The sequence below is a fragment of the Vicugna pacos genome, chromosome 2 (assembly GCF_048564905.1).
Source record: "Vicugna pacos chromosome 2, VicPac4, whole genome shotgun sequence".
Lineage (NCBI taxonomy): Eukaryota > Metazoa > Chordata > Mammalia > Artiodactyla > Camelidae > Vicugna > Vicugna pacos.
The window spans coordinates 56018473-56039180 of record NC_132988.1 but is presented as its reverse complement, the minus strand read 5'-3'; the positions used below and the strand labels follow the sequence as shown (position 1 = coordinate 56039180).

At 37.8% G+C, this 20708-nt stretch overlaps 1 protein-coding gene across 1 annotated transcript in view; it reads left to right on the top strand.

The window, feature by feature from the left end:
• The window catches only part of GRID2 (glutamate ionotropic receptor delta type subunit 2), a 1264409-nt gene that overhangs the window by 1059180 nt on the left and 184521 nt on the right, over positions 1–20708 (top strand). Inside the window, exon 13 of the mRNA XM_072940458.1 lies at positions 6749–6944. Within this exon, the coding sequence (XP_072796559.1) occupies positions 6749–6944 (196 nt within the window). The remainder of the gene's footprint in view (positions 1–6748; positions 6945–20708) is intronic.

Below are 20708 nucleotides of genomic sequence, written 5' to 3'. Positions count from 1 at the left end.
AGAAAAAAACCCTGCAATTTAATTTTCTTAATAACACTCAGTATTACCAAAGGTGACTATTCTCTCTTGTTTTGGTGCTTACCTCTTCTTCAGCTATTAAAACCATGAATTATTTTATATTTTTAAGTCATTTCAGTTAACAGAGTTAGTTGAGTAGTTTTCTTCACTGTTTCAGCTTGCTTCTGGTATTTTAGTCATTCATCAAACCAACCACTACTTGTAGGCTGTATTTCCACACTACACAGATAAGTGTTCCTCTCAGGGGTAGACGTTCCACTTCTACTGGGTCTTCTGTCTACCAGACTCTTGGACTATAACCTCAGCTTTTCCAGATTTTTCTTTCATTCTTATTTGTTTAATTGTTCTTTTTATTTGCCTTTCCTCTGAATGTATTTATTTTACATCCATGACAAAATTGTCAAGCAATTCACTGGCTATCTGATAAAGCTTTTGCAGCTGATTTTGATACAGGGGAAATGTCCAAAGTTGTCTTTTAAAAAGTCTTTTTTTAACTACAAAATACTGCTGGCCATGATTAGTCACCCAGAGTAGCTAGTAACATACAGTAAAAATCCCATTTTTATGCAGTCCTAGTTTAGTGGGAATGCTGGTCTTTAGGATGAAATGAGCCTCATTGATTGCTATTTTCCATACCCTGGGCTAGGTTCTGAGTTTGAAGGTGAAGATAGATAGATAGAGGGATAGATGGATGGATGGATGGATAGATAGATAGATAGATAGATAGATAGATAGATAGATAGATAGATAGATAGATAGATAGATAGATACTGTCAGCAGTATGTATTCTGATGAGGCAAACAAAGAAATAAAATTTCAAAACACAATGCTAAAATGTGAACATATTCTAAGTGTTAGAAGAGCCCTGAAGAGGCAGCTGAGTTTAAGCTTGAAGGGAAGAAATTCACCAGGAAGACAAGGAAAGATCTTATGCTGAGAAAACTCCTACCACGCGAGGAATGATGAAGTGGTATGTTTGCCCTATAATGTGAATACAGTGAAGAAAATGGTTATTTTTGAAGATGGTAAAAAAAAAAGTGTTTAGGGCAAATTTTTGAAGGATCTTGAATGCTATGGAGTTTGAGTCATTTTCTAAGGGCGGTGGAGTATAGAGGAAGTATTTAAATAAGGCAAGGACAGAGTGAGATTTGACATCAGAAACAGCACTTTAGCTGTGGTGGGGAGGGTGGATTAGATGTAGGTTGGAGTAGACACGGGGAAAAAACTTAGAAATAATCTTCTAGGTAGAAATGATGAGGGTATTAGCAATGGAAAGGCAAAGGTAGTGACAGATTTGCAAGATGTAGAAGGTAAAATGTGTACAACTTGATGAGAGATGAAATGGGCTCGGGGAGTTAGAGAGAAAGGCCACAGGTGAGAAAGGGGTTAGCTAAGAATGAATCTAACTGGTAGGACAAATAAAAAGATGGCAAGTCTAGAAATTATATTAGAAAACAAAGTAGCAATAATAACAGTAATAAGTTAATGATTGCAACTACCAGTAATTGAGCACTTAAACAGTAAGTGTCATATTAAAATCTACTTCAAACCTCCAGATACCTTATTATAAAATTATTATTTCCCCTGTTTAATAGGGAAAGGAATTGCAGTTTGGAGAAGTTTAAATAATTTGTTCAAGGACTGAAACTCAGATCTTTACATCTTCAAAACTCATGTTTTTAGAAACGAAGGGTTGTCCCAGTGCATAACTGTTTGGAGCACCTCTGCGTGGTAGGCCCGCCTCACCTGACCACCTCAATCCATTGTCCAACACTTTTTTCTGCTTCTTGGATCTCAATGACACTAATGCTCACTCTGCTGGCCCTCTATTATGGTATATAGTTGGTTTTTTAAGTGTCAAATTTTGAAGCACTTTTTGTGCTTGGAAAACCTGTCTCTGTGCCCTGCCCAGGACAACTCACAGCTCCTGCAACCAGTGAACTGCAGTGGGCACCAGGCAGTCTCTGTATTAGTTGCCAATGGGCCCTTGGAACCCCAGCAATATCTGCTCTTTGGCAGTTGCTGAAATTGGCATCCAGAGAAGGAAACTGGGGAGAGATTATGGGGGTAAAACCTGAACTGAGTTGGAAGACACTTTTAATATACCCCTATGTGTCTGTCTCTCTCTCACTGTCAGCCCCTTTGGCTGAAGCACGCAATACCTATCCTATCAACCATGTTCCATTTTTTCCCCTTGAAGAAAAATCCTTCTAATGTGATAACTTGAGTTGACGTGTTCTATTCCATTAAAAATGGGATTCGAGTTAAAATTCCCCAGAGCTAGAGCTTGCAGCTCACTCTTGTCATTTGTTGGTGTGCATTCCACACCACCGGGCTCAAATGTTAAAAGAGAGAAAGAGGGAGGGAGGGAAGACGGAAGGAAGGAAGGAAGGAAGGAAGGAAGGAAGGAAGGAAGGAAGGAAAAGAAGGAAGGGAGATGCACGGAAAAGAAAGGTTTATGATCGTTTTATTTTAAAGTTTGTATAGGTAAGAGCTATTCTCTTATTAAAGGAAAACAGGTAAAAATATGAGTGAAAGTTCACTGCAGAGGGGATAGGAATTAGATTTTTAACTACTTGATAGCTTTAGAAATGTAAGTAGCAACACATTCATTATAACACAATATCATTAACAAAGTCATATAAGTGTCCCAAAGAATTTGCTGTGAAGAAAGTTATGACCATTTAGTATCAAAGTTTCATACATTCTTATACTTAGAAAGGATATGAGACATTAATTCAACTCCAATTCATGAATTTCCTCTTTAACAGAATAAAAGGTCATCCTGCCATACGCCAAAAAAAAAAATCCATTGGAAATCATTAAATAGGACATTATGAGGAGAGGAATCATTATAATAATAATCTTTATATAAGGACAATAGGTAACTTGATCAAATGCTGATGTGACAGGTCCTCTAATCATCACTTTTTGGGGAGGGCACTGTTACTCTACCCACTTATGGATGAGGAAAGTAACATTAACAGGAATGCCTAACATCATACAGCTCACAAATAATAGACCTGCTTGACTTTAAAATCTAACTAACCTAATATCAAAGCTGTGCTATCAGATACAGCTAATATCAGACTATCACATGTATCAAAATTAATTTTCAATGCCTGAAGGGTTGTAAGTTTATTCTTCTCATGGAAAGAGTTTGTAATCAGCCTGGATCCACCCAAATTCCTAAAATTTCCTTCCACAGAAGTACCCTTAATCATACAGTTTCTCAGTGTATGTAATGTTCATGGAAGTAAATATCACTTACCTATCAGACAGTGTTGTTTAGTGGGTTGCTTGTCATATGGGACCCTAGTACAAGAAACAGAAGAAGAATCTCAGTAAGATGTCGAGAAAATAAGGCTGATTAGAGTGGCAAAGCGTTTGCTTTCTTTTATCATTCACCACTTACAGCTATAGACACTCAGTTTTTACTCTGTGTGCATGAGTTGGGTTTGGGGTTGGGAGGGGACGGCTCAGGTGTTTGAGATGCACAGTGATCATTTGCTGAGTTTCCTGTAAGTGTATGTTGGTTTTGTATGGGTAGGTAAGAAACCGAATATATTAGTGTATGAGTATATTCACAGCTAACTCTTTTCTAGAATGCTCTAGGTTTCCTGTTTCTTCTGAGTCTTGGGTAAACATTGCAGATTGTTTAAAGAAATGTAGTATTTGCCAAGGTAAACTTATGTATTAGGTGCTTATTGACTATTTTATAATTGTTTTGCATTTTACAACGAGTTGGCATGTCTAAATAATATCCTCTCAGATGTTGGCCTTAAGATAGAATGTCTCTGAGGATTACCACTTGTGGAATAACCTACTTGATTTCTCTTAGGGCTTATAATATAGGCCATAGCATTTCTGCTGATCTTGCTGTAAAATCTTTTGAGCATGAAAATAGCAAAATCACTGCTTATAATAGGCACCCTCCTCTCTTTTGGGCTCCTCAAACAGCCTTCTCTTTCTGTAAAAAGCTATTTGTGCTCACTTCATTTTGCCTCATCTTGTTTTTGCCACCTTTGCTGTGCTGTCTTGGTGTACTATAATGGAATGACACTGAATCAGACAAGCTGTAATTTTTATTGCAAGCATATCTCAAGGCAAATTTATAAGCTGAACTTGATATCAGAAAAGAAGCGAGAGGGAACATGCCTTTGTTCTAAGTTACAAAATGCTCTGCTAAATTTGAAATATGTTGAAAATATACTTCCTTTTCCTGACACAAAGACTTCACATAAGCAACATATTACGACGTGAATTTAAAATTCTTTTATGTGTACAAAGTAGTTTCACCATCTAAAAAACTACTGTAATTCTGTATTCAGGTTTCAAGCTAATGTTTAAGGTGATATTATGTCACAGAAACTAGATCATATTAAAGATCCTAATACTTGATTTCAATTTTCTTTTCATGGAAAGCTAAGAGGGAGCATTAATTTATTTAACAGTGTTTTACTGGTATGACTACTTGATCAAGCCAGTCATATATTTAGATACAGGCAGAAACATTTTTCTCCCCTAGACTATGATCTCGCCAGGTTACAACTTTTTAAAAGTGATGATCAGTACTGATTGCCAGAACTAAGCAACAAGTGGCCAGGCCTGTCCTGGGAGGGCTTCTGATGAATCCTAGCGTGGTCTTCTCCAGCCACGCACCTTCAGGTTCTAGAGAGTGCAAGCTCTGTACATCTGCCTAAACTTGCCCCTCATATTTGTAGATATTGAGCCCATGAGGCCCATCATAACCCGTATGGATATGTTTCTTTTCCTTCTCCTGTGTTACCAGTTTAGAGCATCACTAAATAGTGGGGAATATGTTAAAATGTTAATGTTTTGAATATAGTTTTACTTCTACTACTGAAAACAGTAGTAAATAAGAAATAAATTCCTCTTTTGATACAAAATTCTTATAGCTATACTACTACCAAGATAATTATGGTATGTCCCGGGAGCCAATGCCCTGTCACTCTGCTAGTAGGTTGTACACTAGCCCCATGTAGCTAACATTTATTCCTGCCTCTGCCCTCAATTATTCACGTATACTGTCACTTTATCTTTTACGAATGGTAGAATTAGCTCAACAGTTGTAGAATATTCCAGAAAATTCTTCCCTTCAAATAGTAAATTTTAAGTGTATCATTTTATGCAGCACAAGTGTAGAGCAAAAAGAAATTATCACAGTATCACTCATTTCCATATAATATGTAGTATACATGAAGCATATAAAACTCAGCAAAATGTAGATTAAATTTTGCTGAGAGTTACCATTAGGAATTGGCACGAATAGTCCTCTAACAAATACGGCTCATAATGTATTGTTTACAACAGTTTTGCACATGATGGAAACTGGTGACCTGCAAGAATATTCCCAATACCCTTGCCCAATGCTAGTGCTGGTTGCAAAGACCCCCAGGAAATCATCAGCAAACTCCATCTGGAAACAGATCAAAAGGTCAGAGGTCTCATAACATGAGATTCATGGCCCATGGTTATGGAGGGCTGGTAGTTATTTATTCTTGTTCAAAATACACTATGGTGTTTCAAAGCATCTGCTCCCATTCTCAGAGGTTAGTGAGTTTGAAATGTGCCAGCATCTAATTTTGAATAGTATGCCAAAAATACGTATTTGTTCTTAAATGCCAGTCATTAGAGTTGAGCTCCTACACAAATTCAGTGAGTTCTGGTGAAGAGGTGATTGGTTCTCCAAGTTAGAAAGTATAGAGTGACTCAGAAATTCAAATATAAGGAGACTGACCACCAATTTAGAGATGAATAACCTGGGACAAGTAGATATCATCTGTAACTCAAAGATTGATTTGAAAATCCCAGAGCATTGTTCTGTAAAAGAGAAAACTGAAAACATACTCAGCTTTCCAGAAGAATGAAATTTATTCTGTTTGAATCCAAATGGAAGTCTCTCTCTCTCCCTCTCTCTCTCTCTCTCTCTCTCACACACACACACATAGACACAAGACACTTAAAGCCAATCTAGCAAAAGAAATATAGAAATAAGAGTCAGTATCTTGCAGTAGAAATAATATGGTTTTTGGAGCCAGTCAGATCTATATTTGAATTCTGTCTCTATCCCTCACTGACTGTGCCACACTGATCTAGTCCTTTATTCTCCCTACTTAGGTTTCTTGTCTATAAAATGGGTGAAATAGTTATAAACATGAGGCATTGCTGGAAGGATAACGTATGCCAGTTGCCTAGCATGTATGTAATAGCCACTCAATAAGCAATGAATATTACAAGTATGAATTTTTAAGTATACACCTACCCAAAACATGTTGTTTATGCAAAATGTAATTATTTTATAAAAATATTTATGACTTGCCACCTAAGAAAACAGGCTTGAGGCTTATAACACATTGAAAATATTAAAAATCTAAATGATTATATGATTATCTAGCAATATAATTTAATTTGTCTTTGCTTTGATGGATTGCTAGATTTTTTTTTTTTGCAGAGAAGTTTAACAAAAAAGCATTGTCCTATCACCAGAAATTTCCACCTTTCCTTCAACAATGATTTTTGTCTTGTCATGTTCCATGCAAGTGCCACACACCCTTATAGTATTTCTCCTTATATATTACATCTTAATATTAAGAAACAACAAAATAAGAAAAGTAATTTGAGATTTGTATTTACATGTTTTACTTTTTGCTTCCACTTGAAAATACTCAATACTCTTTGCTGTGTCTCCTCTCCTCCAATTATCAAGGTCTCTCCAGGACCTTTCCAAGCAAACCGATATCCCTTACGGGACGGTCCTGGACTCTGCAGTGTATGAGCATGTTCGCATGAAGGGAATGAATCCTTTCGAGAGGGACAGCATGTACTCCCAAATGTGGCGGATGATCAACCGAAGCAACGGATCAGAGAATAACGTTCTGGAGTCCCAAGCCGGCATTCAAAAGGTATGGCCATAGTTTTTCACTCAGAATCTACTGCTTTTTCCCCCATATTGGAATTGCTAACTTGAGTTTAATTTACTTCCTTCTTAAAATTTTAACTTTAACATAGAGTTTTCAGTTAAATTATACCTTCTACCGATTTAAAGATTTTGAGGTGTTGCATTGCACCAGTAGAGAGAATTCAAAGCTTTCTGTGGTGTATCTAATGGATCCTTTTCCAGTGGAATTCCAAAGCTAGAAAACATGACTTGGTGTTTTGTTCAGAACAGGGTCAGGGACTTATACACATGAAGACTTGAAAAGGCTTCTAAAAATCTCATTCCAAATACTATTCAGATTATCCAGTTTTTTCAGATGACTTGGTATTTTCTACACTGCACTTGTTTTTAGATGGAAACTTTATCTTTACTTACAATTATGTGAAGTTCTCTGTGTGAAAGCTAATCTTGTCAACAAATACATTTTCTACGGATGTCTATTTCTATTTCCAAAAGTGAAAATCTTTGTTTATATCTGATTTTTATATAACCATCATTTAGAAGTTATTTAAAAAAAAACATTTAGAAAGCAGTCCTTTGTGTAAAAAACATGAGGCTAATTTTCATTCTGGGCTGTGGTTTATAAACATGTATACAGAAGTAACTCTTTCTTCCTCGGGCTCCATCAAAACCTCCATAAGAGAACTGATGATGTTTTCTTAAAATTATCCCAGTGGTTAGCACAGTGAAAATCATCAGAATTGATGTTCAACAAGTGAGTATGAGATGAATGACTGAATGACCAATAACAGCACCAATGGTGGCATACACCTTTTCTCCATAACCTTTCACAGCAGAATAATTTGGATTCCAAGTCAGAGTTCCTTGTTCAAAAGGCAAACTCAATAATTCCATGTTGGAGAACGCTCTGATAACTATAAAAAATTATTCTGCCACAGGGTCTAGCATTATTCTGTGCCTTTTCATATGATATCCTTTATCTGCTACCACTATTGCTGTGGTTCCCTAGAGTCAGCCTAGTAATTTTTGCAGTAACTATATTGATACCATTATTTTAAAAAACTGATAATGCTGGCAGAAACCTCTTTCCAAGTACTAATGATGCCTTTAAATAAGTGAATGCCCTTGAAATGTTAGCAATGGCCTCTAACTCCTTTACCCTTGTTATATTAATCCCAGTTTCCCAGAGCCCAGGTATTGATCCTAAAATAGTTCTTGCTTCTGTCAAGAGGCCCATTGGCTCTTAGAAGTTCTCCATGGCATCCTCCAGCTCCTGAGGGCCTGGGAAAGGCAGTGGAGAGTATGTGAGTGAAGGGACCTGTATGTTGTCTGAGGGAGAGAGAAGGGTAGATTTTAGGATTTACTAGGTACTCATAGGATGTGAATGAATTTAAGCCTCAGAGAGTATTATAAATGGTTTTTGGAAGAGTTACTTTCCTTCTTATTGTCTACTGTTAAAAAGAATGTTGTTTTCTCGAGGATAAGTATAATTTGAAGTCCATGATTTGTAAAGAACTTGGGTTTACAGGGGATTGTCATGATTCATTTTTATCTGTCAAGAAGATCACTATAGCTGATGTTTGGAAATTGGTAAGAGTATGAAAAGAATGGAAATAGTGAGGCCATGAGAGACTGGTAACTTTCTGAGGTAGCCAGTCAGGTAAATAAGACCTTGTTCTATGCTTATGGTCTTACACACACACACACACACACACACACACCATTACCCTTCATTCTTTATATTAATACAAACTGGTTACATTTCCTACATCCTGGTGTTTCCAAAATAATATATAAATCATAAAGATAATAGGACATCAACTGCTACACAGAAGATTTAAGTAGTCATAGATGTAAGATATTCATACATATCTTCTAAGGTCTTCAGTGTTCTTCATGAAAACTTCTTTTCTAAGTATGTACATACAGGTTCCTACATTTTCTGAGTTTTTTATTTTTTACCTTTATGTTATTTAACCATATGGAATTTAACTAGACATTTGTGTATATGTAAAAATAAACAGTAAATATCCACACTGAGACGATTCCAATCCAGGATTCTGTGAAGTAGATAGAGGTGTTTTAGACTCAGCTACTGACCGTTTTGCAGCATGTGCTGAGCAATTTTACTTATTCTTTAGGCTTTCCTGTTTCTTTGTCTTTAAATATGTAGCCATTCCATTGCCTTTTAACTTGGGCTAGTGTTTCTTATGCTGCTTTTAAATGTCATACTTTGTCTTAAAGAAATTATTATGAAGACTGGGAAGAACTCTGGTCTTAGAAAAAACTATCCAGTTGTCTTTCCTGGTTCTTCCAGTTCTTAGCTGTATAACTTTGAGGAAATCACTTGGTTTCTCTAAGACTCATGTACCATCTGTGAAATTATAGCCTGTGCTTTGTAGGCATACAACCTGGGTTTGAATCCAGTTCAGTTTTTTAAGTAAAATGTGGAAATGTGATTAGTTGCTTTAGTTACTTAAAATCTCTGGGACTCAGGGTTTTTATCATGATGATAAGAATTTCTATCTCATATGGTTTTTGTCATTATTTAATGATATATATACAATGTAATATATATATATGTAGAAGCATCAATAAATAGCATGACTAGAGTAATAAATTTATGAGATGATCCTGAAGTTTACATGAAAGAATGTGTATATATGAGTGATTTGTAATTACAAACCTTTATGATTTGTATTTCCTAAGGTTAACCTAAAATTATGACATAGTAAAAAGATAATGCAATCAAAGAAATAGAGAACAACTTCTGTTCCCTGATAGTCTGCTGATAAAAGAGGACTTAAAACTGCAAATCAAGTCCCCGAGTATTTATTACACCACGTTTATTAAGTTTTCTGATTTACTAGAGGGGTAGGGAAGAATCCCCTGATTAATTTATAATGGAAAATATCACAGTGAAATTTGTCTATTGTATATATTTCTTTCAACCAAAATCAGAGACAGCTGGAAATGGATTAGACAGAGATTAGGTAGCAACAATAAAATGTTTTGGGGTTCAGTTTTCAAGGTCTTGGCCAGCTTTTATTAAAACGCAAAGCCAACCAAGCAGCAAACAAGAACCTTCTCCCCTGCTCCAGCTCACTGGGGTTGATGAGACTGAGAACTGTAACACATGAAATGCGGCTCCGATTCTTCCTCTAGCAACCAGTCTGGCACATCTCACACAGCAGCTTCCTGTTCTCTGTCATTGATTTCTAATTTGTGCAGGCAGAAAAGACCTCCGAGGTCTTTTAAGTCAATATTCCACAAAAGGCCAAACTTCTTCTCTAGCGCCTTTGACAGGAGTTCATATGTATAGTAACTGCCTTCCAGGAAAGTCCGCATCACTGTGAAAACAATCCTCCTAATCCAATTGTAACTTTAAATAGATCCCATTAATGTCTCAGGTTGTGCTTGTTCTTAATTGCGTTATTAGTCTCATTAAGCTTCTCCTACTTGAAGATGGATCCTGGTCCCTTCTAACATCTTTGTTCCGCTCATATCAAAGAAACCTGTATAAATGAGGGTTAAGTAAATGAGTTCTGATCTGCTATTCTTAGGAGACATTCACCTGTACCAACCTAGCCTAATTAAACTAGAATAAATGCGTTTCTGTCTTCTTCTTCCTAGGATATTTTGCATAAGTAGGAAAAAATGTGATTTGAAAAATATAACTGAGTTTTTAATGCATCCATTTGACAGTTATTTATTGGGCACATTCTATGAATCAGCCAGTGTTTTGATCACTGGAGTGAGCATAAATGAAAGCAAAATGCCTTTGTGGACTTTACATTCTAGTAGGAGGCAAACAATAAGATAACTAAAATATGTTGTATTTCAGTAGTGTTAACTGTTAAGGAGGAAAATGGAGTAGGAGAAAAGGAAGGGGGGTATGGAAAAGGAGATGGTCTGCTTTGTTAGATCAGCTGACCAGGGAAAGCTTCATTAAGAAAGTGACATTGGAACACGATTTGAAGGGAGGTGGGGGAGACAGAGGTGTATACCTGGGTGAAGTGTTTCCAGGCAGAGGGCCAGCCAGTGTAAAGGCCCCCAGGTGGAAGCATGCCTGGATATTCTAAGACTATGAAGGAGGCTAGCTTAGCTCCAGAAATAAAGGATAACATCGGGAGTGTAATGATGCCAGAGGGGTAGAAGGCCAGATGGCAGGGAAGAGGCATACGATGTAAGGTCCTGTTACAGCATCATTCTGTGAACAAGCAGCATCAGCATCAGCTGAGAGCTTGTTAGAAATGCAGATTCCTAGGCCCCTAAGCCCCTCTGAATGCAGATCTCATTCTGACAAGATTCCCAGGTGATTCATGTGCACACTAAAGTCTGAGAAGCAATCATTCAGGGCCGTATAGGACATTCTAAGTGGGCTTTCAGTCCATGTAAAATATGAAACTTAGAAGTATTTTGAACAGAAGAGTAAAATGATTTAACTCATATTTTGACAAATCATATGGCTGCTGTATTGAGAAAACCCGAAGGTGAAGATGTGAAGCTGGAAACCAGTTAGGAGGCCATGATGGTGACTCGGCAACATTCTGAAAGTACACCATTGAAAAAAAATTTTTTTAATAAAATGAAATGAAAATACAGCATTGAAAACCAATCCTTGTTAAAATGCAAATACATCCTGGGAGACTGTGATTGTAAGTAGCCTTTAGCATTAGCACATTAATGGAATTTAGTTTATCAGATTATTTTTGGAGAGATTCGGACACAAGACAGGTAATTTTTGAGAATGAATAGAGAAACTTCTATGTCACAGTTAAGAATCTTACTAAGAATGAAGGATCTGTTTGTTGCACTGAAAAAGAAGTTCCTGGTTAATAAGAGGGTAGAATTCATTTCTTGATAACATGTTATAACTCAGGAGGTGAATAACAAATTATTCTAAAACCTCAGCAATAAAGACTACTAGGGAAAAGGAAGTTGGTATTAGTAGGTTTAGAACGCCTATCCTAGCCAAAGGATCTCAATGGTAATTACATAATACTTCAGACTATGTATTTCAAAGGGGATAGAAACTGATGGTTACTATGGCAACAGGAAGTAGGTAGTGGTGCTGGCAACAGCAGTATTCAGTCAGAGAAAGAGCATCATTTTGTAAGGCGGTCTGCTTATGTCCCAGAGCAGTATGCGGGAAAGGAGAACCAACAAGGTCCAAGGTGGGCATCCAAGCTCCAGCCAAGCCACTGGGCTCCAGGGCCTAGCTTAATCCTAGCTGGAAAACTGGAGTATTGAAATGAAAGCCAAAACAAAAGACTAATCGTATCAAATGGGCCAATAACAAGGATTTTGGAGGACTGGAGCAGAAAAAAATTCCAGACATTATGCAATGGCGAGGTAAGCCCACCCAAGGTATTCATCTCTGGCTGAAAATCTGGATGGACTGAACCTGTTGTTCTGCTTACTCATTCAGAACATACTCATTGAGCACCTATTATTTACCAGGAACTGTTCTAGGCATTGGGAGGTATAACAGAACAAGCAAAGCCCTTACTCAAATGGAAATTATATTGTAGTAGAGAGAAAACAACAGATATGCACATAAATATGTACAATAAAGAAAAACTGGAAGGTAAGAATGAAAGGAAGGAGAAGCAGAGAGAGGGATGTTGCCCACCACATAGTGGGTGCTCTCAGAAGGCATCTCTGAGAAAGTGACATTTGAGTAGAGACCTGAAAGAGGACCATTTATGAGCCATGAAGAAAGTGGGGAGAAAAGGGGGACAACAAGTGCTCCAGGCAGAAGGAGCACTGCAAAATTCCCGAGGCAGAACCTAGTTTAACATGATGTAGGGCAGTGTCCAGAACAATGTGGCTAGAACAAGGTGCAATGGGGGGCAGGGGGCAAATAAGATCAGAGTGGGAGTTAGGCAGGATGGATTCCATTAAGAATACTGATGCTTGGCTCCCACTAAAGTTCCAGTTGTGTCTTTTTTGAGATATTATTGACATATAATATTATCTTATTTTCAGGTGTACAACATACAGATTTGCCATTTGTATATATTGTGAAATGATCACCACAGTAAGTCTAGTTAACATTCGTCACCATAGATACAAATTTATTTTTCTTGTGATGAGAATTTTTGAGATCTCTTCTCTTAGCAACTTTCAAATATGCAATACAGAATGATTAACTATGGTCGCCATGCTGCACGTTACATCCCCACTACTTATTTATTTTATAACTGGAAGTATATGCCTTTTGACCCCCATTACCCATTGTATCTCAGTTGGGGAATGGGAGGCATCTGAAGGTCTTAAATCCTCTCAGGTGACTTTGATTCACATTAAAGGCAGAAAATCACAGGTACAATATTTTGAAGCCGTTTAAATGACTTTGGCTTTCACTCTGAGAGAGGAAACCAAGGAAGGGTGGGCATAAGGGTGACATGATTTGACTTATTTTTAAAGGTCCACTCTAGGTGCTGTGTGGAAAGTGGGAGGGGGCTGGAAGCAGGGAGACCATGAGGAAGCCACCGTAATAATCCAGGTGAAACACGATGGTGGGTGGACCAGAGTGGTTATGGTGGAAGCGGTGAGAAGTGGTTGAACTTGAATATATTGTGAAGGCAGCTCTGACAAGATTTTCTGAAAGACTGAATGTGGAGTATGGAAAAGAGGAGTTAAAGATGAGTCCAATGTCTTTGGCTTCAGTAATTGGAAGAATGAATTTGCTATTTACTGAGATTGAGAAAACTACGGGAAGAGCAGATTTAAGAAGCCAAATGAGAATCAGCCTTTGGCATGATAGATAATAGGAAATGCTTATTAATTATCTAGACAAAGATGCCAAGAAAGTTGCTGCATATGTGAGTTGGATGTTTAAGAGAAAGTTTTAGCTGGAGATAAATGCTTCGGGATGACTGAAATAGAGTTTTCATTTTAAAGTCATAAGACTCAATAATATCACCATGGATGTGTGTTTACCTAGAAGAGAAGGATGTCTAAGCATCTGTGACAATTTAATATTTAGAGGAGGGAGAGATGAAAAGGGTATAAAAGAGTCAGGGAATGACCAGCCACTGAGGCAAGAGAAAAAAAAAAAACGAATTCTTATTAAGAAGCTAAATGAAAAAAAATGTTTCAAGGAGATTCAAATGAACAATTGTCAAGTGATGCTCAAGGATCAAGTGTGATGAGGATTAAGAATTAATGATTTACTTTGTATCCAGTGGTCACTGGTGACCTTGACAAGAGCAAATCTGGGAGAGTGAAAGAAGCAGGAATTAGATTGGAGAGAAAAAAAAGAGTGAGAACCGAGACCATGGAGATTCTGAGAATAGGCACTTTTTAAAGGGGGTTTTCTAAAAGAAAGTGCTGAATATGGGAAGGGTTCCTGGGGTGGGATGTGAAGTTGGGGGAAATTTTTTTTATGAAAGAAAATATGCTATGTCTGTATATTGATGGAATGAAATAGTAAAGAGTGGAAAACTCAAGATGCAGGAGAGAGAGACAGGAGAACTACTGGGATGCAGTGCACAGGTGGAGGGTTTGGATTTAGGAACACAATCCATTCGTAGTAAGAGAAGTTAGAGCATACGGGCATACATTCAGATAGGTTGGAAGATATGGTGGTGGGAGACCTTGGATGTTTATTTCTGACTGCTTATTTTACTCAAAGAAACGGGATCCAAGGGCATCACCAAAATATAAGCAGCAAGATAACGGTCCTGGAGATTTAAAGAATGAGAAGCTAGGAATAGCTGTTCTGAAGAATGGGGGGGGGCAGTAGACTGGTGAAGTATAATGGAGTTCCTAGACAAGACTAAAAACCTCTTTGAAACAGTGGTCATGATTGTAAGATGGGACCCATCAGCATGACTGTGGGTTTTTCTCTATTCTCTCTATCTTCAGCTGCCTCAATATAAGTGTGGGGTCAAGAGAATAGATTTCACCAGAATTGGTATTTGCCAGATAAGCATGGTAGACGACAATGAGGGAGTTGAGAGTATAGGTAAAGAAATGATCTCTATTATGAATCACGGAATCTGAGCTGTATAGGAAGAAAGTGGTAACACAAGGGAGATTGAGGATACCAAAAGCATGGCATGAGCACTGGACTGTGGGTCTGGATAGGACTGAAGGATTGTTGCAGTCAGTGTCAGAAGAACAGGATTGGAAATAATAGGAAGTTGGCTCTGGGATGACACATCTGATATTGAGATGATGAAGAGAGTGCTGGCATTAGAAATGATATGACTTGAGAGTGGGTGGCTGAGGTGGGAGAAAAGACACGCTCTTTGAAGAAGAAGAAGCCAAGAGACTGAGAAGCCGAGTACTGGAAAATAATGTCTACGTGAATAATCACATCACCAAGAATAACCACAGAACTAGAATTTGAGGGTGATAGGGAGGCAAGTGATAAAATCTTTCAGCAGGGCTAGAGGAGTGACACAGAGTCAGCAGATGACTGCAGTAAGAATGAGCAGCAAGTAGCAGAGTCTGGTAGCATGAGCTTCGAAGCGAGAAAGCTTCAGAGACGAGTCTAGAATTAGTTCAGGGGCAAGGAGAGCACCTGCCCTGATCCAGTCATAGTGGTATGAATGTCATAGAAGGAAAAAATAACCACCACATGAGAAGACCAAAGGCAATGTGGTAACCCCAGAGTCCTGACAGGTTCAACTTATCAGAAGAAGGTAAAAGGAGATTTCATAAAACAGACTGAGGGTACAGACAGGGTAACTGTGTGTCCTGGTTTGGGACAGCCTTGATTTTGCCAGGTATCCCACTCTCAAGATTATTCCCATCAGAACAATAAACTGCATCATCGTCTTAGACACAGGGTTCATGGGGACCATAGGATTCCGTAGAGCAGAATGGATGAGTCTGGAGAATTGGAGAGGGATAGGGAAATTGGTCAAAACCAGGAGGTGCACAGATTCAAATCATTAACAGAAGAGAAGTGACCTGGGAGGCTTGGATTTTTCATGACGACAGCCCTCAGAGATCTAGAAACAGTATGAACTCTAGGCTTTAAACAAATTGGCCAGTTGGTAAGTGTGAGGTGACAGGTGGTGTGAGCATGTTGCCAGGAGCATGGTGACAATGGCGGGGCAGAGACCTGACAAAGAGCAGTCTCACCAGGAGCTGAGAGATTTGATGGCATTGCTGCCTATGGCTGAGGGATGCTGGGAAAGGTAGCAGCTGACTCGCTAGACTGAAGGATAAAGTAAGTGGGAACCAAGTTACATAAAAGAAAAAAAAAAGACTGAATAGAAACAAATTTCAACTGTTATTTAGTTTTATGTGTAGTAATGTTGGGTCTTATGTCCCTCAAACCATTGTGGAACCACAATGGCCGTATTCTCTCCTGGTTGTTCCATTCCCCTTCCCCTTAGAGCTCTATAGCATCACTTGCCACTGAGTAAAAATGCCACAGTGGATGACAGTTCATGTGCCAGCAGCAGAGAGAGGGAAGAGCTCACTTGAGCTTCAGTAAGTGACCTGGTATTATACGGGCTAGGGACATGACCTTAGCACTGGAGTTAGGCCCTTATCACAGAAGTGAATAATCAGACTGAACACAACTTGAGGGAAAAACAAGACAAAATACTAAACAGCTTGAGTCTATGAAAATGCCAGGAGTCCTGGGCTGTCATTCCACGGGGCATAGAGATAGCAGTGCATTTTCTGTATTTGCCCTTTTGCCAAATGATTCAAACAAATATATGATTCAGTTTAGCACTTCACCCTGCAGCTGGGAGCTCAGATCTCACTGGCATATTTTCTGCTCTCCAGAAATCAGAGTTTTGAGCTCTGTGTCAGTTATTACACAGTGAAAAAGAGAACCAGTGAAAGAATGAAACAACACACAGAGATCATTTCCAGCAGCCCTGCCAACACGTTTCTGATGCCTGGGATTGGGTGTTGGTTTTGTTTATTTAGTATTTTTTTAACTTACTTTTATTTCTAATAATCTTCATAGATGTTTGAAATCAATTAGTCTTGATTAGATATTTTATCAAAGAGGAAAGGAGAAAACTGAAACTGCATACTTCTGAGACCGTCCTAATAAGCATGTTAGCTTTAGTTATACCATGCCAGATCTTATAGCACAGGGAGCAAACTGTAAATAAAGATTTTTTCCTCAATGCCCAGGAAATATATTTATCAGTAGATAGAATCTATAAATTAAAGTGAAAATAATAAAGTAGTGTCTTGTGTATATAAAGATGACACTACTAACCCACCATTATCAGAGCATGTACTTTTAAAGTTGCTTATTTTATATAGTGATTTAATCCATCATGAAAGATGGACTTTCTCCAATTCTTCTTTTAATTAGTTACATTCCATTCCAATTTATCTAGTCATTCACTCATTCCTTTAATCAACAAACATTTATTCAGTGGCTGCTAAGTACTGGAAGCTCTGTATTTTAGGCACTGAGGATTCAAGGTGGATTCGTTTCATGAGGCTGGGGCAGTAAAATGCTGAATAGCAGCTACCCTGCAGAGAGATGTACACGGTATTATGAGGACACAGAGAAGGAGAACCGAGCATGGCCTGGGGGATGAGGCTGGTTCACATCACAAAGGCTTCCTAAAGGAAGTAATGTCAAACTTAGAGTAAGTGGGACTTAATCAAGTAAAAGAGAAATAGGAATAAGTAGGATGGGGAAGAGAGCCTGCACAAATGCATGGAGGCAAGCAGAGCAGAGTACATGCAAGAAACAAAACTTAGATATAAGGTGCTTGTCTTAGTCAGGAGAAATAGGATCAATAGAATACAGATGCATATAGTTACAGATAGAGATGCAGACACAGACATATATATTCTATATATAGTTTCATGTATATAATAAATATCTGTAACCTATGTATATAATTTTATATATGTATACACACATATATGTGTGCATATATGGGTGTGAATATATGTTTACATATGTATGTGTAAACACACATACCCACACACACAATAACATTTATTATAAGGAATTGGCTCATAAGATGACAGAGTCTGAGAAGTCCTACAAACTGCTGTCTGTGAGCTGGGGACCCAGAAAGCCAATGATGTAAATTCTAGTCTGAGTCCTAAGGCCTGAGAACTAGGAGTGCTGATGGTATAAATCCCAGTCCATGGGCAGGAGCAGGCTGATGGCTCAAGCAATCAGGCTGAGAGGGAGGATTCAGCCTTCCTCTAAGTTCCTGCTATACTATTTCTACCTTTCTGTTCTCCTCTCGCCCTCCACAGGTTAGACAGTGCTCACCCACGTTGGGGAGAACAGTTTGCTTTACTCAGTCCACTAAGTCAAATGCCAGTGTCTTCCAGAAACACACTCACAGACACACCCAGAAATAGTGTTTAACCAGGTATCTGAGCATCTCATGGCCCAGTCAAGTTGATGCATAAAATTAACCAACACAGTGCTCCAGTGCAGTGAAGGGGAAAAGAGATGTAGTCTGTGCTGTGGATCAGAGACACCTACTGGGCCCTGTATCATCTGAACCTGCTAATTGAATGTCAGTTCTTTTAACTAAATGAGCAAAAAGGTGTGAAAAGAATAACCAAAAATGTTTGAAAAGGAATTTCTGGATTGGAAAGAAGATATAGTCACTTTGGGTCTCAGTTTTCTTCCTTATCTTTAAAACTGTGGAAATGGAATAGATGAATTCTGAGATTTCTTCTAGAGTTAATATTCAGTAAGTCTTTGGACCATATGTTTTCCCACTTTCTTCCCTGAAGTTATCATAATTAAATTGTATTTTATTTTTTCATTTTTGCCAAAATGATGAATGGAAAATGATTTTATTTTTATTTTTACTTTTCTAATTAATAAGTTGAACACTTCTTCAGATGTATATTAGCTCTTTTACATCATCTACATATTGTTAAATTATTTCTTTCTCCCCTTTTTCTATTGACTTAATTGTTATTATCAGTTTTATACCACCTTAAAAATATTGATGGTAGTACTTTGTTTCTTTTGTTACTCTACCTTTAGCCCTTCAGGCTTTTCTATTCCAATCCAAGCTCACATCTGCATTTACACTGTCAGTTAAGCAGATGTACTGGCAGGCAAACACGATTTAGTCAGGTCCTAATATAAATCCCATGCCCAAGTGTACACTTCAGAAGACAACATTTCTTTTTGCCAGGCGGTGCTTTCAAAGAGCAGCATTTACTTTTCGAAAAATGGGAAAAGCTAAATGGTTATGTAAATATGCCTCTAAGCTGTCCACTGTTTGCTTTCTTCTTCTTTACCCCTAAGATTGTTAACATAAACCAGAATTTTATAAAACTTAGTTCCTGGGTGAAAGATATATACTGAGAGGACTCAAAGTTTTTGAAATGTTTTTCTATGGACATTTCTAATTAAGACATTGGACTTTCATGCCGGAGTATTTGTTTCCATTACATTAAGCTGTAGACCTTTAACACATACTTTGAATTTTTAAGGTTTTTTCGGAACCCCTCCTTTCTTCAGTAAGAGAATTAGGAGCCCGTGTAAGTTTCATTTATGTTCTTGCGGGTCCCAGACCCTGGATGTCCTTTCATATCTTCAAAGGGTCCCTTCTTCTCACTCTTACTAACATGCTGTGTTCTACTATGATTTTCTTTTTCTCACCTGCTGCCTACACTTCTTCTACTAAATTTTTAAATTTATAAATGCCATGATTAGTAGCATATCCTTTTGCTTTTTCATTTCTCATAATAATTGTCATCTTGGGTATTACAGCTTCTGATTACAAATTTCTCCTTTCTTATTAAACATCTATAGATCTATTATTTTCCACATTTAAATCAATATGTTTGGCAAAATCCTTTAGGGCTCTGTCGTCTGGCATCAACTCAGCCTGGGTAGTAATAAAATAAAGTTTCAATGCCTTGATAGTTTTGGGGGGCAATAACTGTATTACAATATAAAACCATACTTCTGTTTGGTAGACAATAACCTGTATTTCTGTGTTTTCGGTTTTCCCTTTATTTCTTCTGTTACACATGATATGAAATACTGGAATCTAAAAGTGAAAAACAGGTTTTAAAAAAGTCCATAACTGAGGATAGAGTTCCTCATTTTATGTCATGAGGAACTGATTTGTGATGTAATCTGAACAAATCACATTAATAGTTTCCATATTTAACACTCAACATACACACTTCTATCTAAATTTCAGCTTTTATTTATTTATTTTAAATTGTGGTAAGATAAAATTCGCCGTCTTAATCATCTTAAGTGTATAATTTAGTAGCATTAAATACATTCGCATAGTTATACACCATCACCATCCTCCGTCTCCAGAACTCCTCTCATCTTGCAAAAGTAGAGCTCAGTGACCATTCAACAGCAACTCCTCATCCCTCTCCGTCCCCAGGCCGCCAGGAAGTGCTCTGCTGTCTGCCTTTGTGAATCTGACTATCTTAGGAATTTCGTATAAGTAGAACCATACAGAATTTGCCCTTTTGTTACTGCCTTATTTCACTTAGCATCCTGTCCTCAAGGTTCATTCATGCTGAAGCATGTGTCAGAATGTTTTTCCTTTTTAAGGCTGAGTAATATTTTCTTGTATGTTACCACATTTTGTTCATCTGTCCATTCACTTAAAGGCACTTGAGTTTCTTCCACCCTTTGGCTGTTGTGAATCAGGCTGCTATGAACATGATGGTACAAATATATTTGAGTCCTTTCAGTTCTTTTAAGTATGTGCCCAGAAGTGGAATTGCTGGATCATATGGTAATTCAGTTTTTAATATTTGGAGGAATCACATCCTGTTTTCCATGGTGGCTGCACCAATGTACATC